The sequence below is a fragment of the Siniperca chuatsi genome, linkage group LG2, assembly GCF_020085105.1.
Source record: "Siniperca chuatsi isolate FFG_IHB_CAS linkage group LG2, ASM2008510v1, whole genome shotgun sequence".
Taxonomy (NCBI): Eukaryota; Metazoa; Chordata; class Actinopteri; order Centrarchiformes; family Sinipercidae; genus Siniperca; species Siniperca chuatsi.
In genome coordinates, this window is record NC_058043.1 from 18575387 (window position 1) to 18596098 (window position 20712).

A 20712-nucleotide genomic window follows, 5' to 3' on the forward strand; every position below is an offset into this window, starting at 1 on the left:
AGTAGCTACATTACCTTTTTTATTTTAGCTGTGGCATTAACTGTTGAATACAGGTATTGAATGTAGATGCATAATATACTCAGTTACTATAGCCTGGTCCTGAAATGAAAGACTAAAAAAGATATATATACAAGATATATATACAAGGATGAAGCAGAACAGAGTAGCCACTGCAGCTAATGCAACTTCTCTGGCTGTGATTGATGCAGGGTCTTCCTGGTCAAACACTGCCAGGCACAGCTGGAGAACGAGGTGTATCTGGAGAAAAGGTGAGTCTGGTCAAACCATTAGCACTGAAGGCTCACTCTCACTTTGTGACACAAGACAGTGTGAAAATGTTAAGTAAACTGTATGATAAGTGCTGTCTTTCAGGGTGACAGGGGAGACAAAGGTGCTGCTGGCATAAAAGGAGAGAGAGTGAGTACCATCATGCTGCAGAGCAACACATACACTTACTGTTAACAAAACATGTTCACAACATGTTATCTGTCGTCATACTAGGGAGTGGCTGGTGAATCAGGAGAGCCTGGAGAAGATGTAAGTAATCAGCTTCCACTCCTTCTCTGGATTTAGACTGTGGTGTTAGTTTTTAAATGGACCCTCACGTGTTACATTACTGAATGTGGTTTTATTGTGTACATATATCTTCACATTGTTACCTGATGATGGTATCATCTATCAGTGAAGGTTTAATGCCCCCATTACAGGTACCATTAGTAATGTGATGATTAGTCGACATCTTTGTTCGCATCAACCATTAAATCCTGACTAGATTTTATCACAGATGGCTTATATTTGTACTATAGATTTTAACTGTGTGTAAATAGTTAGCTTGTTGATTAAATCTATTTTGTCTTTGCACATATGGGAACTATTATTAATCAGTTATCGAGCCAATGTGTTCTTTTATTAAAGTACCTAGTTTCATTTACTTTTTCATGAACTTGATGACGCACTAAACAAAGTGCGTTACTCTTGACAGATTTCATTTAACATCTTTGATCAATATTATTTTGTGAGCTCTATTCTGTTACAGCCATTTTTTTAAGGCTTGCTTGTTTTTACCATAACAATGCGACTACTCAAATCCAACATCCATCTGTGTGTATGTGCAGCATATTGATATTTAGCATGTGTCTGCTTTGCAGTAATTGGCTCCAAATGGCTTCCAAAGGTTTTACTCGTCTTACTTCTGTAATCTCATTCTACCTAAACTCGTGTTTTAGTGGCATGACATTTCTGCTATCCAGAAATCATACAAAAGTGCAGTAAATATATGATGATAAAAGTAAAAAAAGTTCTGTTTTTTGCCTTTTTTTAACCACACATTTTAAACAAGGATTCTTTTTGTCATGCTCTTTCACTCCAAAGCCAGTCCAATTATTTAATCTTAAATGAATCAATCATCTTTCGATCACAGTGTGATTAAAGTCTCTAGACCTTCTAAGTGTCAACTGTAATCTCCTCTGATTCTTGGGGTTTTGATTATTTGTCGTCCTTGAGGTTAACGAGGCATGTTAACTGTAATGACAACCAAACGTGTCTTCACCAGCATAATAATGAATGCTAAACAGATATTTGAGCGCCATGCAAAGATTTGTGACACCATTTAAACAAACTTCAACTGCACTTTATTAATAATATTTATTTAAAAAAACAATAATTCATATTTTTTTTGTTTTCTTTCCAATAATGTATTATTGGTATGGGTCTTCAAAAATCCACAATCAGTAATTCTTATTTGCACACCCTCATGTGTTTTTCATGCAGGGGGCACAGGGATCTCCTGGGCCAAAAGGAGATAAGGTAAGCTTTTGTCATGTGTTTTATTAATTTGCCTGAAATCAAACCCAATCCATGTGACAGTTATGACAAAATGTGTGTTGCAGGGAGAGAAGGGCATAGGACTGGCAGGTCCTACTGGTCGGGTTGGGCCTCAAGGTTTAAAGGTGAGTAACAGCGTGTGGTGTCTAATCAGTTAGTGTGGTTTATCAGATGTGCCACAGGTCAAAATCTAACTGACTTCATTTCAGGGAGATCCAGGCCATCCTGGTCCAGCTGGTCCTCCAGGACTACAGGGGAAGTCAGGTGACGCTGGGCAGCCTGGCCTGAGAGGAGAAACTGGACAACCAGGACCTCCTGGACCACAAGGGGAGAGGGTTGGTGGAACCGCTGATTACACAATAGTGTATGCTTTCAGTCTTAATATCTGTGGCATGATTTTCAACTATTAAGGTCTCGTTTTCAGGGTCTCCAGGGCTTTGCAGGCCGTGCAGGAAATGTCGGACCCCCAGGTCCACCTGGACCTCTTGGACAGGCTGTGAGTTTAGATCCTGTTTTTATTACACTTTGATTAGTAGCTTAGGTTCAGCTAAAAGTAGAGAGAGAGAGAGAGAGAGAGAGAGAGAGAGAGAGAATAACAGATGTGATTTGTGATTTATACGATCAATACTTTGCTTTCTAGGGCTCACCTGGTACCAACGGGGTCAAAGGGGACAAGGTGACTATCCAAGCCGACACATATGTCAGCCTACATGCTTAAATATTAATGGATTTTTTTGAAGGGTGTACATATTATTTCTGTTGCTAGGGGGAAGTTGGCGTTGGAGTCCCCGGTCCCAGAGGAGAGAGAGGAGATCCAGGGACCAGAGTAAGACATCACTGAATCATTGAAGATGTGATCAAATATGAATTTGCCTCTGGATGATAGAAACTAACATCAGTGTATTTGTGTGCCTTTTTCTTTCTGTTGTTTTAGGGAGAGGAGGGTCGCGCTGGCTTGGATGGGGAGAGAGGGCCAACGGTAAAAAAATGAAAGAAAAGAATTTAAAGCTTTGCGAGTAAAAAGCCAATAAGAGTAATTTATCAAAACATTTAGTGTCTTTAAAGTGCAAAATGAAGGATGGGTTTATTCTAATTATTATGATGGCTACTTGTGTCTGATTTACTAAAGGCAAAACAGCTTATTTAATCACACTATTTACTGCCCAGTGAAGGCATGCTTTAATTTATTTATTTGTCTTAGCGAATTAGGGGGTGAGTCTTTATTTGTATAGCAAAACTGAGGATTAAAACTGGTATATTCTGCATTTACATCACTATGACTAGTATTTAAAATATTTTTTATAATCAGATGATCTGCTTAATGAGGTAGCATAAGCTATAGGGAGGAAAAGTAAGGAAAGACCAGGTGAGTAGGTGAGGATGGACTGTGAATGGGCTCAAATGTGCAAAAAATAGAAATAGTAATTAATATCCAACATACATGCATATATATATTAAGTATAAAAAATTATAGTACCTTTAGGGCTATATATATATATATATATATATATATACTGTGTAACTGTTTTTATCCATCACTCAGGGACATGACGTACAGCAACAGAGCCTTTCCACCAAAGCTTTCAGGGTTGTGTTTTGTTAAAATGCCTAATTCACCTAGCCTGACATTGCCTAACCAATTCAGATTCATCTGGTTCCCAGGCTATAATTCACCAGGAGGCAGTCTGTATGGAGACATAAAGGGAAAAACAAGCACACATTTTTAGTGTTTTTATAGAAGAGCTGTTCTTCACAAGCTCACAATTTATTTCTTAGATTGTAAACTAATTACTTAATAGGCCTTGTCCTCAGAAGTCAGAAATCAACCTGTGCTCTCTGTTCAATCTTTTTTTTTTTGTCTTGTTTTGTTGTCAGACCAAGGAAAACATGGCTAGGGTTAGAAATAAGCATGGTAATTTTTCAGTGTGCAGGCACATATAATGGGGCATGTGTGTTTGTGTGTTCATCAGGGTCCCCCAGGGATTCGTGGTGCTCGGGGAGAGAAGGTGAATACTATTCCCATTTTATGTGTCACCATGCTAGCTGCGCCCCCTGAGCGTTCTGCTGATGTAAAGTAGTGAATTAAATTGACACACCTGAATGAAATGTTTTGCTCTCAATCTTTTTTTTCAGGGAGATATCGGGCTGCAAGGTGACAAAGGAGAGAAGGTGTGTGCATTTTAATATCTAATAAGCTCTACTGCGCTCTCTCTCTCTCTCTCTCTCTCTCTTGCCTGTGTATTTCTTTGTAAACGACAGTGGCACAGAAACCGAAAAAGAGGGAAAATAAATATATTTAATACCCAAATAATATATTTGGGTAAGCAGTGGCTGTTTTGAAAGAGTTCTTTCATGAGATTTACTCTGTTGAGAGCAGGAGGAATATATTAATACACACAATGATAATGAGCTGTGATACTATAAGTGACACAAGGTAACAGGATGAAACATTGTGTGTTGATGTTTTGACTTTGGGGTGAAGCCAGATGTTTACAGCTGTACTGTCACTCACAGGGGGACACTGTGCTGGTGGGAGGACCTCCTGGAGAAAAGGGCAACAAAGGAGAAACAGTCAGTGAACACCTGGATGGGTCAAAATGTTTAATATAGTAAAATATCCACTTCTGCTTGTACAGTGTGTATTTGGTTTAGCTTTACTATTGTTCCATTTTAGGGTGACAGGGGACCCAAAGGTGTTCAGGGAGAAAAAGGGGTGAAGGGTCAAGAGGGTCCCACAGGGGAGCAGGTACGTTTGTTTATTCTTGTCAGAACAGAAAGTTTTAGGGCTGCTACTAATGATCATTTTCATTTTTGAGTTACCTGTTGATTATTTTTCTGAGGAATCATGAAAATAGTGAAATTTGTCCACCTGAATTTCCAAAAGCCCTAAAATCTTTACGTTTAATCTAAATTAGGGGTGGATGATCTATTGTTATTAGTCATGTGGATCTGATGGCCAGGCTAAGGCATCGATTTGTTATTTAACAGTCAAATAAGATCAGAAATATAAAACGCAGCCAGGAAAAGATAACATTTAAACAATATGCTGATAGGAACCAAAGCCTGAGATAAGATGTCATATTACAAATGATCAATATGCACATTACTGTGAATGTGTGTTTTTGATATCAGGGTCTGAGGGGAGAACCGGGAGAAAGAGGATCCACTGGATTCCCAGGTGCCCGTGGCCCCGGTGGACAGAAGGCAAGTGACACTGAGCGTGGATAATCTAATGGATGAACTAATAGCAAAGCCAGTCAGTAGTCAGTACAGGTGATCATTTTACTGCTCTAATTACTAATATTCTAAGTCTTCTCTCTGCAGGGAGAAGCCGGCCAACCTGGAGTTCCTGGTGAATCGGTCTGTGATTTTGCTTCCATCCAAATACAGATTTTCTATTTTCTGTGTGTGTTTTTTTCTCTCTCTTTAGTGGACAGAATGAGGGATGATTTCTGTTTTTTTTTTTTTTTCTTCCAGGGTTTACCAGGTAAAGATGGGATGCTAGGGCGTAAGGGTGAGAAGGGAGAGATCGGTATCCTAGGAATGAGAGGAATAAAGGTATTTTCAGTGTTTGTTTGTGCGTGCGTGTGTGCGTGCGTGCGTGTGTGTGTGCGTGTGTGTGTGTGTGTGTGTGTGTGTGCTTGAGACAGTGTTGGTTCATTCCGTGTGGTTTCAACCTTGAAGCATCTTTCCGGTGTCAATGATGACGGTCACAACTCGATAATAGCATAAAATTGATTTAATTGCAGAGGATTAATTCAAATTGTGTCAAAAATATCCATGCAGAATATTTGCTTCCGCCCACAACATTATGATGATTAATACCTGAAATGGGTGTTTTGCTCAGCATGATAGAATTAATTTCCTTTTTATTTTCACTTCATTCATTCATTTGAATTCTGTTTGAATCACTGAACCAATCAAAGATGTGGGCCACGATTCAGAGGTGAGGAGGCAGGCTAGGTTTTTGCTTGTGTTGTTATAACCTTTAATCAGTTAATCTCATTGAGATAAAGATCTCTTTTGCAAGAGAGACCTGAGAACAGCAGGAGAAATAAGACCAGAGAGAAGACACACAACAAACACAGCCAGTCACACACAAGCATATACCTACAAACAGCATCAGAAGCCAACACAGACATCTCGAAAAAGGTACAAAGTTTAAAGTGTAAAATCGCTCACTGGGATGAGACGTTGAAGCTTTAAAAGAATATTTCAACATCCTCGCTTATTTGCTTTTTTGCGGAGAGTTAGATGAGATTATCGATACTGCTCTCAGGTTTGTTCGGTAAATGTGTAGCTGAAGCTGACAGGTGGTTAGCTTAGCTTAGCATAAAAACTGGAATCAGGGGGAAACAGCTAGTCTGGCTCAATTCATCATTTTTACTGACAGTTATGTGCTGGACTACTTCTTGGCCTGGACCACTAACTTCCTGCAGACTTCGCTGGTTGCCTGGCAACTGGTCCTGGTCAAAGAAATGGTCAGGGACGTAATGCTCCGTAAAGCGGCAAATTGTCGTTTTTACACTACGGTTTTTGTACTGATTAAACAAACAAGATATAAAATGTAAATTAGTGAGTTTTAGAGGGGCTGGGTAGGTCAATTTTGTTACCTTTAGACAGCAGCAGGCTAACTGTTTCCCCCTGTTTCCAGTCTATATGTTAAGCTAAGCTAACCGACTGCTGGCCATAGCTTCATATTTACCGTACAGATATGAGAGTGGTATCAATCTTCTCATCTAACTCTCTTTCCCAAAATGTCAAAATATTCCTTTAAAAGTTCATTCTAATCATGTGTTGTAAAGTGCTGGAGGCAGTCTTTCTAATATCATGAGTTCTGGTTTTATAAATCATTAGCCACCTTTTTAAAAGTCAAAGGAAAAACTTGGTTGAAAACTTTCTGTACATCCATCCAGTGTGTTTGAAGATAATACTAGTTTGCAATCAGAAATCCTGCATGTGGATTTAGCATGGCGGACCATCAGCCACTCTGCCACATATCTAGCTTTTTCTCATAATTATTGTCTAAACACTCGTTATGAGGGAAATTATAGCATCATGTTCTGCGTTTCTAGGGTGACCGAGGACCCAAGGGGGCTTGTGGAGGTGATGGACCCAAAGGAGAGAAGGTGGGATTGAGACAGACAGAAAAATGTGACTTGGTAGGAGGAAGAGGAGAGGAAATAAGCATGAATGAAGAAATTGTATAGTGGTAATTTCATATCCATTTTGACACTGTGGGGTTTTTATTTTGTCCAAATAAAGAACACGTGAACGGAAGCATGTTAACATTTCACTGCTGGCTTGTTGTGATTATATGTTGAACTAAAATAAGTAAAATGAGTCAGACATTTATGAGTCATGTACTGTGTGGTATGTGCTTAAAAATTAAATGAATCTGAGTGTTTGTGTTCAGGGAGATGCTGGTATTCATGGACGATCAGGTCTACCAGGAAGAAAAGGTGAACAGGTATGACTAATATCTGTGGTAGAAAAACAGGCATCACGTCATGTATTCTATGCCTCTGTGTGCTTCTTTAAGATTGGGAATCTACAGGCATGCTCTCTGTATTTTCCAGGGGGAACTTGGACCTTCTGGGGCCCCAGGGACCCCCGGAAAAGAGGGACTAGTCGGTCCCAAGGTATGTGCTGTATAACTTTTCTTTGTACAAAAACTGTGTCCAAATGCAAAGTGTAACCACTTTTCTTTGTCTGTATAGGGTGACCGTGGTTTTGACGGGCTTGCAGGACCCAAAGGGGCTCAGGGAGAGAAAGGTGAAAGGGTGAGTTTGTAACTTCTGCAGTACAGTGTGTACACACACACATCTAAAAGTAGCCTATTTATAATTGTAATGAGGCAACCTAATCTCTGTATTAACTATGTATTATCAGCAGCATAACATCGCTCATCCTCACAACTACAGGAAACCTTGAGATACATAACTAACTGTCTCTTTGTCTCATATAGGGTCCGCCTGGGGTCCCTGGTCCTCCTGGTCCCAGAGGAGTGGATGGGGCCCCGGGCCTGACTGGCCTTCAGGGGCCAGCTGGTGCTAAAGGCCCAGAGGGGCTGCAGGGACAGAAGGTGACTGTGGCTTGATGATGGCTAATTCTACATGTTGGTCACATGTTTATCTATGGGGGCAGAGGTCTATTACAGAAAAGATCAGAGAGGATATGATGACATTTCAACAATCCCTTGTTACACCAGCAAATGGGTGCACCTTCCATTATGGCTGTGCCCAGATTTGATGGTGATCTAGCAAATAAAAAGACTGTATAATGGAAGTAAGAATAGACAAAAGTGTCAATTAGGTCACTGAGCGCACAAAATAGCAGCAGTCATAGGTGTGTGAGTGGTGTAGTGGCAACAAAGATAAAACTTTTGTTTTTGACAGTTTTGACATAAAAGTATGATGTAAGACTGGTATAAAAAGAATACAGTCTTTTTGTATTTCTCCTTAGTTTGTTCCCCTCTTTCTTCTTCACCTGATTGCTAGTTTTGTTTGATTGCTGTGTATTGCTTTATGATGACTGACAATTTGATGGGCCCTGCGTTTGACTGGCTCATCTGCTGCATCATCAAGTAAATAAAGAAAGAGGAGAGCAGGGCCATACTGAGTCTCTCTGATGGATGCACCTTTTTTCAAACACATATTATTTTCCTAAACCAATATAAACCTGCAAGGAAGGGTGATCTATTAATAGGATGGAGAAGCAATAAATACTAAGACAAAAACTGTAAACCTGTAATGACATCATATATAATATATATGAGGAATACTATATAAGGGTGTAAAAAGAAGTTATCATATGTATTCATTTATTAATGCAGATATGTAACGTGTATGAGCCTTAGGTGAGACCGTATGTACCAGAACTGCATTATGACAGTATGAAGGTTGTTTTTACTTCAGCTTTGATGTCTGCGTCATTGTGAAATCACTATTGGATCCTGTGTGTGTGGATTGAAGCAGCATAAGTACAGTGCATACAGAAAAGAAAAGATACCAGTGGAGATAGAGTGCAACATAAACTGTTGTCTTTCTTTGTTTTCACTGAAACTATGCAGGCATGTATACAGAGGCAGTGGGACATTTTTTTACTTTTACTTTATACTTCATTTGTCTACTGCAGACATGATGTATATCTTAATGGTGTTGTGCCTGTGTCCTCAGGGGGAGAGAGGTCCGAATGGTCCCGCCACGGTGGGTCCACGTGGTATCCCAGGTATCCCGGGGGAGCGAGGAGAGCCGGTTAGTACCAAACTTGTCTGTCTCCTGGTTGTTCTCTGATAGGAAACTACTTGCTGAGGTCAGGAAATTCTTGGGACCGTTATCATAAACATCTGAAAATCTTACCATCACACAGCGCTGAATTACTTGTTGAACTTCAGTATTACACATTTCACCAAATGCACAAAATGTTCCTGGGAGACTTCATCACCTTGACAGTTACATTTGCATGGATCAAAAACTGGTTATTTAAAATGACAACCATATATTTGAATTTTTGGTTAGGACCTCAAAGGGAGCCCATACAAGGACACAGAGACTGAGAAACCAAATAAGTCACTATTGTTGTTTAACCTTTCACTTTGATTTTGCATTTAGTTCATGTGTTGTACCTGGTCTCAGTCTAATGAATTAATGTGCTGCAAGCCTCTCTGTGGGTCGTGTGTGTCCTAATACCTGTCCATGTTGCAGGGAGAGATGGGCCCAGATGGAGCCAAGGGAGACAGAGGAGAGCCAGGCATGACGGTCAGTGCTTGAGCCATACTGCGGGGCTCAATCTGAAGATGCTGACACCAAACGCGCACATACTTACACAGAGTTGATTTTAGGGTTGTGTTTGTAAGTGCGTTTTGCTCTGTTCCCCTCTTTATTTTGAATCAGGAGGATGAGGTCAGAGAGTACGTTCGCACAGAGATGAGTCAGCACTGTGGTGAGTCTTTTATGCAGCTTGCATCGCTAATTTAGAACAGAGTTGTCCCCAAGTTGAACTTCAGATGGTAATCACAGAATATTAGTCACAGCCTCAGCTAAACTCTATGAAAGTATGATACAAAAGAAGCTGTAGATCAATGCCATGATTCTTTAAACTGACCTTTTATTATTCCCTCTCTTTCTGCTTCCTTCCTGCCCATCTGTCTGATCCTCAGCGTGCGGAGGTGAGTGAGCCATTCAGCTGCAGCAGAAGAGAGGAGGGTGGACAGAAGGGCTGTGATTTTAGCATGAGTCACAGCGGTATACTATACCACATATGCTGCTGCAGAATCTGTAGTGAGAGCAGTCAATCATATATTATATATTTTTTTAAATGCTTTTGTGCATTTGCCCTCATTAAGCATTTGTGTGCTCAGTGAGTGAAACGCATGATCATTTAACCTCAAGCACACAAAAATAACATCATTACCTGCATTTGTTTGAACAAAGTAACAAGACGGTGTGAAATACACTGATTGTTCAGGTTCTTCAGATAAATCTTAAAATAATCTTAAGATTGGCCTGAAATATCTTTGCATAGATGTTTTGTGATGTTCCTTATTTACTTTTACTTTTAGTCTCAAGTACCTTTTATAAATAGTTTTTATATTTAATTGATCTTTATGATAAAACATCTTTGCCAAGACACAATGCACTGACCAAGGCAATGGCCTTTTATTATTATTCTTATTATATATTATATAAACATGCTGGACTAAACAACATACTTTCTCCGATCAATAAATCTAAATGTATTCCCAACAGGGATATCATTAAATATTTAAAAGTAAATTAATGACAAGAAAATGAGTGAAGACCTCAAAATGATCAACTTTCCCAAAGTTTGAACTAGTGTTTGTTGTCTGATATGTTAATCAATGCAATACTTCATCAGTGTTGTGAAGCAGCAGTTGCAGCAGCATGAGATAAGTGATGTTGAGGCAGGATGTTAATAAATATGCAGTGTTACTGAGAATGAGGCCAAAACAAAACATTTTACTCATGTTTTATTTATTTATTATTACCTAATAAATAGTTATGCATTTCATAATGTACAAGTCAGTAATGGTTTGAGTCTGCAGTCTTTAGTTGAGTCAGCACTGATTTGACTTGGACTTAAGTCAAAACAAATGTTTGACTCGAGTGCGACACGAGTCCACATAGCAGCTGCTTGAGTCCTTAAAGGATTACAACCAGTTTTTGGAAGATTGCCCCATGTTGACCAGTCTTGCAAAAACTTGGTAAATCCTTTTAGCTGGTGTGTATGTTGGAACGGGGGAATGATTTTTGTGGTGCTTTGGGTTTGTTGTCTGCTCATGTGTCTGAATGTTTTACTACCAGAATGTTCTGTCCTTCCTTTTTTTCATCATGTTACCTCTGTGGCCCCCCTTTTCTCCCTCCTGTGTAACACTTACGTGGTCCCTCTCGCTCCCTGAATCCTGTCTCTGCTCCCTCGGTGTCCCTGTTCGCTCCCCCTTGTCCTATCTGGCTCTCTCAGGTTCAGGCCCAGTAAGTCGGTCCCAGCCCGAGGTCAGGGCTCGGCCTGCACCAGAGCAACAACTGGCCCTGAAGGGTGAGGAGGGTGAGTGTGTCCATCCATCTCTCTGCCTGTCGGCCTCGATGTGTTTGTCCGTCTGTGTGTCCGTCCCTAACAAACAGGTTTAGCTTGGTGGTGCTACGTCTGGAGACTTCTGAACACTGGGTGGTTTTCTCATCAAGAAAACAGAGGACTCCATTTGTGTTTATGTCCCACATAATATATTCTATATCTCTGTGCATATCCAGACAAAAGCAAATGTTAGAGTATAGGCTCTATTGAACTGACTGTTCTTTACCTGTATTTAGAGACTTCTTGTGTTGAGTTACTACAGTTGAGAGCCTTCCCTCTATCTGAAGTTTGGAGGTTGTCAGACTGAGGTGAAGTATCTCTGACCTGTGTGGCGTTGCTCTCCTCTCAGGCCGTGAGCTGCGTGTGGTGGTGAACACCAACGACCCGGACTATGAGCACATCTACTCTATCGAGGCCTACGACGACCCCTTGGACGAGCTGCTCTACTTCACTCCCTCTGCCAACCAGAGTGATGGTACTGTGTTTCATATTGTGTCCAATGCTATCATGCAGTGAAATACCACACTGAGTACCATCTAAACTAGCCCGGTCTAGCGTGAAATTTGTATGTATTGCCTGCTTTAAAGCAAAAGAAATAGGTTTTCCCAAAATAAAAGACAACCCTGTGGTTTTTCTGAAACCAAACAAAGTCATGTTTACATTCACAGGTCCTCACTAACAAAGCAAACAGAACTGGTTAACATGATACGTTGTTTGACTGTGCTGGAAATGAAAAGTGTCGATACCTGAATCTGGAAGGCTGAGTTAAAGTACAGCCATCACAAAGAAGGGGGAGATACGATAATTGTTTTAAATATGGGGTAATGGTGCACATTTTCACTGCTGGAAGGCATTCAAAGTGTTGTTCACATGAAAAGTGACAGAAATAGTTGTGTAACAAATGAAAAAAAGAGAATTAGAGAGGGACAATCTGACCAATGTTGTGGAAAGAGGTTTCCAAATCTGACAAGCAGTTCTGGAGAACCACATGTGCAGCATATGGTCTAATAAATGTGTTGAATGCATTTTTTTTTCCCAATTAAACATTTGCAAAGCTGATTTTTAGAAGAAATTTGAAATATATTTGCTTCTTCCTTTGCAGTCTTCCTCTTTCTTGCCTTTTTGGCACATTGCTACATTTCGTGGCATGTTACTGCCACCAACTGTAGATCAGCAGAATAGTGTGAAACCATCGCCATGTATCGCCTTGTGCACATACACAGACAAAATGGGGAGCCACTCGTAAATACATTGCTCCAGCACTACGAGTGGTCAAAAACTCCACAGGGTACCTTTATAAAACCCAACTTATGCCATCAAGTTTGTGTGCTGTTTTTCCGCCAAAATTTCTTAACAACAACAAAACCATTATCCTAACCTTCAAAACATGTGTCCACCCGTGTGTCACGCCCATATTTTTGTCCATTATGACTTAATTTGCCTATCTATTATGACATTATGCCAAGTCCAGGTTTTCCAAATCTCTACAATGGAGGTAGTGATTAAAATGGTGTTATGACCAAATTTTAATTAAATTATTTAAGCCACCTAACAATGACCCTAACATTAACTAAATTCATTTACATGCTGCAAATGTATCATGGGATAAACAGAAGATGGCGTTTCGAATTTGTGCTCATGTCCTATAATTCGGTTTATTCAATCGGCACATAATCCAATTTGTGCTGGAGGAGCGTGTCTCATATTATGTATGCGTTCCACTTTGTGCTAATTTCATGTCATTATGAAATTGCGTTGGCCTTGCATATTTTCTCACACAGCCTGCTACAAGCACACACCATCTTGAGCCTGTGACCTTTCCTGTAGTGTATATAGTGTAGATCATGATCTTTAAACCCCTGTTATCACATCAGTGTATTTGTTTCCTTTTTTTATTTATCCTGAATGTGTCTATGCTGTGTGTGTGTGTGTGTGTGTGTATGTTTTGTGTTTCTGTGTGTGTGTGTGTCTGTGTGTTGACAGGTGAGGCTGTCAAAGATGAAACTGACAAAACAGTCAAAGTTGAACCAAACAAATCAGCCAGTGCTGATGTTAAGAAAACAGCAACAGTTGCTGGTCAGAAAGCAGTCAAAGTTACACCTCTGAAAGCAGTCAAGCCCAAATCAGTCAGGTCCAAGAGGAGAGTCGAATGGGAAGGTAAACCAGCTCATGCTGTTGTCTTGTTTTGGGATTTATTAAGGGTTCATTCATCCTGCCTGCCTGGTGTCTGGCTCTCTCTGCATGTCTCAGGCTGCATTGGCTGTTTTGCATATATGCATCCACTAAAATAAAATACAAAAACAAAGATTAATATATCAGTGCTAACGAGTTACTTTGCATCTAAAAAAAGTTAAGCAATTGAAAAAAACAGGTTGGTTTTGATAGAGTTTTGATCTCGGTGGTCATGAATGCTTGTTTTGGGTCCCCTGTTGCTCTTTATTGCTGCTCTGCTCCTTTTTTGCCTGGCCTGCCCCTTTCTAATTGTGTGTGTGTGTGTGTGTGTGTGTGTGTGTGTCTCTTTGTGTCTATGCGTGCACACTCTTCACATGTGTCTGTGTGTGTGTTCTGCAGCTCCAGCAGAGCTGTGCCTGCTGCCCATGGAGGAGGGGAGCTGTGGACGATACACTCTGCGCTGGTACTTTAACAGTCAGGTTCAGGCCTGCAGGCCCTTCATCTACAGCGGCTGTGAAGGAAACGACAACCGCTTCCTTCACCTGGAGGAGTGTGAGGAGGTCTGCCTTGGGGAGGCCGAAGGTACACACACACACACACACACACACACACACACACACTAGTTTATGTCAGGTATTGAATGTATGCGGACTAACGACTGATCTATTGTGCAGGTCCTCGTCCCTTGAAGACAGCACGATGATTGTGGCCTCCTCAGCCATATTGCTTTTATAGATCATTATTTTGTCAACTGTCAATGGTCAAGATTTTTTTTTTGTTTATTTATTGTTTCTGTAAACCCAACCAAACTTTACCCCAGGTTGAGAGGGGATACCAGAGTGCCTCCTTGCTTTATGTTCTCCAAACCAGGCAAAAAAGACAAAATAGTGTTTATTAGGTTAAAAAAATACTTTTTGTGCAGTAGTAAAACAAACATTTTTAACATTTGCACGCTGAAGAAGAATGTCTTTGCTTTTTGTCAGACTTCACCCTGATTTTCTCAGATTAACTTTGCCACAGTATTGAGGTACTTCAGTACCTTTATCCATTTCATGTTGCACACAGATAATAACACCTAGTCTGCATAGAGAAAGGGAGTGGACAAATTATCCAACTCACCTTACAGTCTAATGCAGCATGCTTTGAGTAAATACCAATATGGTGAAGCTCATGATGTTTCATTAACTCAATGGTCATTTTTGAGGCTGTAGTGTTAAGTCATGTGTGTTTACATGGAGCCTATAAGTCCACCAGTTATTGGAACAGGAACATTGAAAGAAATGCCTTTGTTTTTGGAAGTGATGGGTAAATCTTTCACAATAGATGCCTATTTTGAAAATGAAAATACTCTTTCCGCACTTTCCTACCCATTTGAGGGAATCCAAAGATGTTGCCTTGGAAAGATGCACTTCCCTGTCTTGGTATTTACAAGCACTTTGTTCCACTTTTTCCAAGGTGCATATTTTCTTAGTAACTTAAAGGTGGGGTATGTGATTCTGGAGAAATCCAATACCATGACAAATACCATGAGATAGAGCAAACAACGACACAGCGAGTAATGTAACTAACATTAGCTAGGTTGTGGGTTAGTAAACTGTCCCTACAGTTGTTGCTGCAAAGCTAACAGCCAGAGAAGACAAAGCAGTTTCCCAGAGCCAGCAAACCAGCTCCAGACAGTGATACTCACAACTCTCCTGCCACTATAGCTAACATCACAACAACAGCATATCTTGGCAAACTAGACAGTAAGCTGAATGTTGGTGGGCAAGTCATTTAATGGTACCTGACACACAAATCATGGCTAGAATAGTGTTGTGTGGCTTGGTCCACTTTGTTTATTTCCCTAGAGTTTTTTTTTTTCAGAGCAGACAGCTAGCTGACCGTGAGGAGATATTTGCTGAATCTGACAAAAAGACGTGTATTGGATTAGAATCGCATACCCCACCTTTTAAGAAGTATTTTCTGATTAAAAAAAAGCACTTGGCACAGGTTCATTGTTTTTGAAAGGTTTACTGGTCATTTATTTGGTCATATTTACTTATCATTTTATTTTGCAGTCATTAAACTTTTGTGATTGGATTCATTACATTAAGAAAAAAAAGGTCTACATGTGACCAGTGTTCCCCTTTGCTAATGAAGGTTTCTTGAGTTTGGTTTGTGTCATTTGAGTCTGATGCAACATCGATGCAAGCCGCAACAATCCAGGCCTGTTTTCTACCTCTGTGCTTCTTGTTTCCTTAAAAAATCACTAATCAAAGTGGTGAAACTGGTAAAAAGACCTTTATTAAAGCTGACACACACTAATGATTGGCATTCAACTTACTATGACTCACTTGTGTAGCTGCCTGTGTAATCATGATTTGCAGTAGTTGTTGCATGAATTGTAATGTGTCAAGGCGAAAAGCAAAAAATCATGACGACCAATAACATGATAGCTGCATTAGAGAAGGGGAACACAACTAGACCCTCGGCAACACTAAATGAAATGCACATAACAGGACACTTTGTGAACACACAGCACAAACTATACACTTTATGAACTTCACCAAACTGGTAGTTACTGCAAGGATGCTGTGTTATAAGTTGTTTTGTATTATTTTGCTCTCTCCTTGTATGCACAGTTGTACTGTTTAAGTGTCCATACTGCTTAGTAAAGTAGCAAGAGTTGTGGGTTCTGGAAGTATTTTCCCCATTGTTAATGAGCATTTAAAAGTTTTCTTCTAAAGATAATCTCACTGTAATGTTACTCAACATTGTATCACAAGAGTCCCCGGGATAAAGTAACAATATTTTAGGTTAGTATTTCAGCTTTGTTTCGGAGAAATCATGTCTTTTCGGTCAGTTTGGTTAGCAAATGGCGCTAAATACTGATGTATTTAGAAGCAGCCTCTGCAGTCATTGCTATGGAGAAGACAAAAGCCACAGGTGCAAATCAGAGCTTCAATAAAGAACAAAACACTGCAGCATGAATGCTGAATTAATCCAAACTTGACTCAGAATCCAAAAGGGAATCAATTTAAACTTGCTAAATGTATTAACAGGTTTCTACAAAGCAAAACCTTTGTCTTTACCCCCTTTTTAAAAAACTTAACATTGCATGACAGGTACAGGAACTATACGGTATGAATCTAGACCAAAAGCTTGCAAAGAAACTTATAATTATACAACTAGCTTCAGCCCTTAACCAAGCACACAGAGTTTTAATCGCTGTGATTGTTTGTTTGTTTTTACCGCAGTGCTCCTTGGGAGTTGAAATTTACTTCTCTCCTAAAGTTTTCATGTACATGGTCTTGTACTTTTGACTTTTATCAAAGAAGCAGATTTTCTTTTCAACATGGTTGAAATTAATTAATTTAAGTAGGAGATTTCCATCCCCATCCAAGCCTTGAAAGTGCTCTAACTGCAAGTCACCTGACACTGTCTATGCAGACAATTAACTTCCAGAACCCCAGATGCCTGAAATAACTCCCCACACTTCTCTACATTATAACTATGCGAGCACAACTATATTGGGTTATTATTATGGATATAGTTTTATCATTTGTATTAAATATGAAGAATCAAGCACAATATTCTGACAATATTTTGTACATAATGTTATTTCTTATTTTTAGGGGAAAGTTGTGTTTCTGATCACAACTGCATGTTTACCTGCCAGAGAAAAGGTGCTATTTTTAAAGGTATTTTTATACTGTGTATTGAAGATGGAAGCGTTTTGTTTTTGTGTGGTACAAACCATTCCATTTCTGTAGTATTATGGAACATTTTAATAAGCATTTCTAATAAACCAAATGTTTGAGTGAAAACAAGTTTGGTGTATTCTCTCATTTTAGCTATTAATAAGCTATTATGAAACAGCATGTAAGCAGGTTAGCATACACAACAGTCAACAGCACTTTGAAAAACACATGTAGCTTTTAAACCAGTGGTCTTCTCATTGGCAGACAGTCTGACAACTAAAATCAAATGATAAGGTCTCAATGGAGGGGTCAATGGAAAAGATTAAAAAACATTTATTTGTGTGTGTGTGTGTGTGTGTGTGTGACGGATCTAGATGTTAGAATTTCATGAGCAGATTTTCTTAATGAGAGGATTTTCTGCTTGTTGGCCACAACTCCTCCTCCCTTGGTTTTTCCACGCTCCCTGCCCTCGGATGGTTTCCCATGGTGGAAGACATACTGACTCCATATCGACTTCATCACATCACACCCCAACAGGCCTGACACAGCTTCGTTGTCACCTCGCCCTCCTCCTTTACCTGACTTCATTTCGAAAGTTATCTCAGTCAGCACCTTATCGTGCTGTAGGCTTACATGTGTCTGGCAGAGGCTGTGTGACAGCTTTTTAACAAACTGTGCACACTGTGGCAAGGACAAGATCATGACACGCTGACAGTGATAGTGGATGTAAAGATAAGTATGTGGAAAAGGCTTCAAATTGCTCAGGTGATGGACAAAGTCAGGCCACTGTGCATGCTGCTGCAGTGTCACACTAAATTACCACCATCTAGATTAATGAATTTTTATGTGATGAGTGATGTTGGCATTTCAGTTGAAAGCTGTTACTGGTAAATATTCAGGAGAAAGAAATACATAACTATACACTAACAAATTGCAAAATACACCACGTGGCCATAAGTATGTGGACACTATACTGTAGCCAGTGGTGGAAGAAATATTGAGATATTTTACTTAAGCAAAAGTACTAATACTACAGTATTAAAATACTCCATTACAATTAAAAGTCTTGCAATCCAAGTTTTACTTAGATACTAGTACAGACATATTATCAAGTATCAAAAATAGAAGCACATGTGCAGAATGACCTCTTTCACAGTGTTATATTATCATATATATTACTGAAATAGTATTACTGATGCATTAAAGAGTAAGCAGGATTGAAGTGTCAGGGTTGTGTCTTTTATATACTTCCAGGTAGTTTTTATTTATAACGTCATATTTTAGATGATGTATAATTAAGCCTCTTTTTAAATAGATTCTATAACAGAGTGCTGTGTGCAAAGTTGACCAGAAAACACTTTGTAACAGTCTCTCTAAATGTGTAGTGGGATCAAATGTACTAAAAACATTTAAAATTTCAATGAAACAGCACCTTATGATAAGAGAGTGTGAGGCTGCCTTCCCTCAGTAACACCTTTGCTGAAGCACTGAAGCGTCATCATCCAGGCTGACCTGTGTAGTAATGAGTTGTTTTTATGACTGAATCAGCTCATAAACCTAATATTACCCACAATGTAGTGTCAGAGGATAAAGATGGAGGACTTTTGGGAAATACTCAAACACTGATCTCTAACATAAATGGAAATACAACCCTGCGAGTGCCTAACATACATCTATGAATTTATGTATATGCTTCTCACACTTCTCGGCACCCTGCCTTTCCCTCAATCTGCTCTATTCCTCTGTTACGAATGTGCGTGTGTGTCTGTGTGTGTGTTGAATTTCATCATCATTTGTACGTTAGAGATACATTTCACATATCCTAAAAATAGCAGCCGTCACTGATTTAGCTTTACACACGACACCAAAGCCTTCAGAGCAGTTTCACAAGTCTTTTAAAGGACGTGAGGATAGTAGCTGCGTGTGTGTGTGTATGTGGGGTATGGGCTTGTATGTCGAAGACTGACTGTGAACTTCTATGAAAGAAGGGGAGCTTTAATAACCTTAACTAATTTGATATTCACTCTGCTACCTCTGGGGCTCCTAAGGGCACCCTCTCTAAACACACACACACACAGTTTGATTTTGTGACTCAAGGTTGTCCTTCACAGATCTATGCTAATGTGTGTATGAATGTTGGATACAACCAAATTGTAATTTGGTTGTGTGTAAGTGCCTGCCTCACTGCATTTATGTGCTGAGCTATGTGGATGCTATTGTAATTCACAACAGCGGTAAAGTTGAGCTCAGAACAGAATATTATTGAGATTATGAGCTTTTGCATACAAAATAGGAAGCATGTTCAGGGCTGCTTGTGTCGGACTTTTTCAAATAAAGAAAAATGGATATTATTTCAACAAATTGAAAATGTTGGCAGATAGAGCCCTTTAAATTAAGCAAAATAAGGATTAAATCCCCCCTTTCTTTATCTGTGACCCTTCAAGGGTATTTCACAGCCACCATGATCCTTCTGCTGCTATGTAGTGGGTCTTGTGGAGGACAATCATGCACATGCTGTGAGTACAATGGTGGCTCCCTCTGTCTGTGTGAGCCAGAACTGCTCGTCATTGCCTCTCTTGCATGTGGAGAATGCAGAAACACGTTTAGGAGTTGTTCATTTTTCCTCTTCAGTGACCTTGACTGTTTAAAGCCCCAGGGTCTTGGGTTGGCAGAGAGCTGGATTGGTAGAACCTCGCCAAGAGAGAGGAGCAAGCCAAAGTCTCTCTCTCTCTCTCTCTCTCTCTCTCTCTCTCTCTCTCTCTCTCTCTCTCTCTCTCTCTGTGTCACTCCTCTCACTCTCACTCTTGCTCTTTTTTTTCTGCCACCCACTTCTCTCCGCAAGTACAAAGGCTGTTGCTATAGCAATGAAACATGCTAGAAATGTGCTCAATCTCGCTTTTACCCTCTTGGCCATATTATCATATGATCCGTATCACTTCTATCTTTACTACTATCCTACTTGCTCGCACATATTGCTCATTAAGTGAAACATCATTTCATCAAAACATTTGTGTGTGTGTCCTGTTGAAGTGCATGGGCTATGCACTTGCTCATCTACACATGTGTGAGCATCAGGAGAAAAAAGGGGGAGGCATGGACTGTGGGATTACTGTAAAGCTTGTGTGTGCTCTTCACAGCAGATTCCCTCGATACTTTGACCCTAAGTTTTCTCTATTTTATCTCCTGAAGTTTGAGCTTGGATGGGGCATCAGAAGTTCCTTCCTGTCCTGTAAGTCTTTCACTTGAGCACTCACAGTTGTGCCAGCCTAAGCATTTATTCTGTCTATTGATCTGAGCATTTGGGTTAACCTCTCTGGGCTCCTGGCAGTACTGAGCACTTTCACACAAAGTAGTTTCAATTAGAAATGGGCATTACACACCATCTTATCTCTGCTTACCTCATATTTTACTGACTTGGAGTCCAGATTTTTATGCATGGCAG

At 39.9% G+C, this 20712-nt stretch overlaps 1 protein-coding gene across 6 annotated transcripts in view; it reads left to right on the forward strand.

Moving 5' to 3' along the window:
• Positions 1-14394, forward strand: part of col7a1 (collagen, type VII, alpha 1) — a 58853-nt gene extending 44459 nt beyond the window's left edge. For 4 of the 6 annotated variants that reach the window (XM_044170646.1, XM_044170656.1, XM_044170666.1 and 1 more), the window contains 31 exons: positions 210-269; positions 373-417; positions 502-537; positions 1771-1806; positions 1890-1949; positions 2034-2159; positions 2249-2320; positions 2465-2500; positions 2591-2650; positions 2759-2803; positions 3795-3830; positions 3958-3993; positions 4339-4395; positions 4499-4570; positions 4957-5028; positions 5149-5184; positions 5302-5382; positions 6900-6953; positions 7241-7294; positions 7404-7466; positions 7545-7607; positions 7793-7909; positions 9003-9080; positions 9531-9584; positions 9720-9768; positions 9986-9994; positions 11308-11391; positions 11768-11893; positions 13402-13575; positions 13990-14172; positions 14265-14394. In XM_044170646.1, coding sequence (XP_044026581.1) covers positions 210-269; positions 373-417; positions 502-537; positions 1771-1806; positions 1890-1949; positions 2034-2159; positions 2249-2320; positions 2465-2500; positions 2591-2650; positions 2759-2803; positions 3795-3830; positions 3958-3993; positions 4339-4395; positions 4499-4570; positions 4957-5028; positions 5149-5184; positions 5302-5382; positions 6900-6953; positions 7241-7294; positions 7404-7466; positions 7545-7607; positions 7793-7909; positions 9003-9080; positions 9531-9584; positions 9720-9768; positions 9986-9994; positions 11308-11391; positions 11768-11893; positions 13402-13575; positions 13990-14172; positions 14265-14293 — 2103 coding nt within the window. In that variant the 3' untranslated portion in view covers positions 14294-14394. The remainder of the gene's footprint in view (positions 1-209; positions 270-372; positions 418-501; positions 538-1770; positions 1807-1889; positions 1950-2033; positions 2160-2248; positions 2321-2464; positions 2501-2590; positions 2651-2758; positions 2804-3794; positions 3831-3957; positions 3994-4338; positions 4396-4498; positions 4571-4956; positions 5029-5148; positions 5185-5301; positions 5383-6899; positions 6954-7240; positions 7295-7403; positions 7467-7544; positions 7608-7792; positions 7910-9002; positions 9081-9530; positions 9585-9719; positions 9769-9985; positions 9995-11307; positions 11392-11767; positions 11894-13401; positions 13576-13989; positions 14173-14264) is intronic. The other 2 variants (XM_044170689.1, XM_044170680.1) reach the window with 2 other exon arrangements.
• The last annotated feature ends 6318 nt before the right edge of the window (positions 14395-20712 follow it).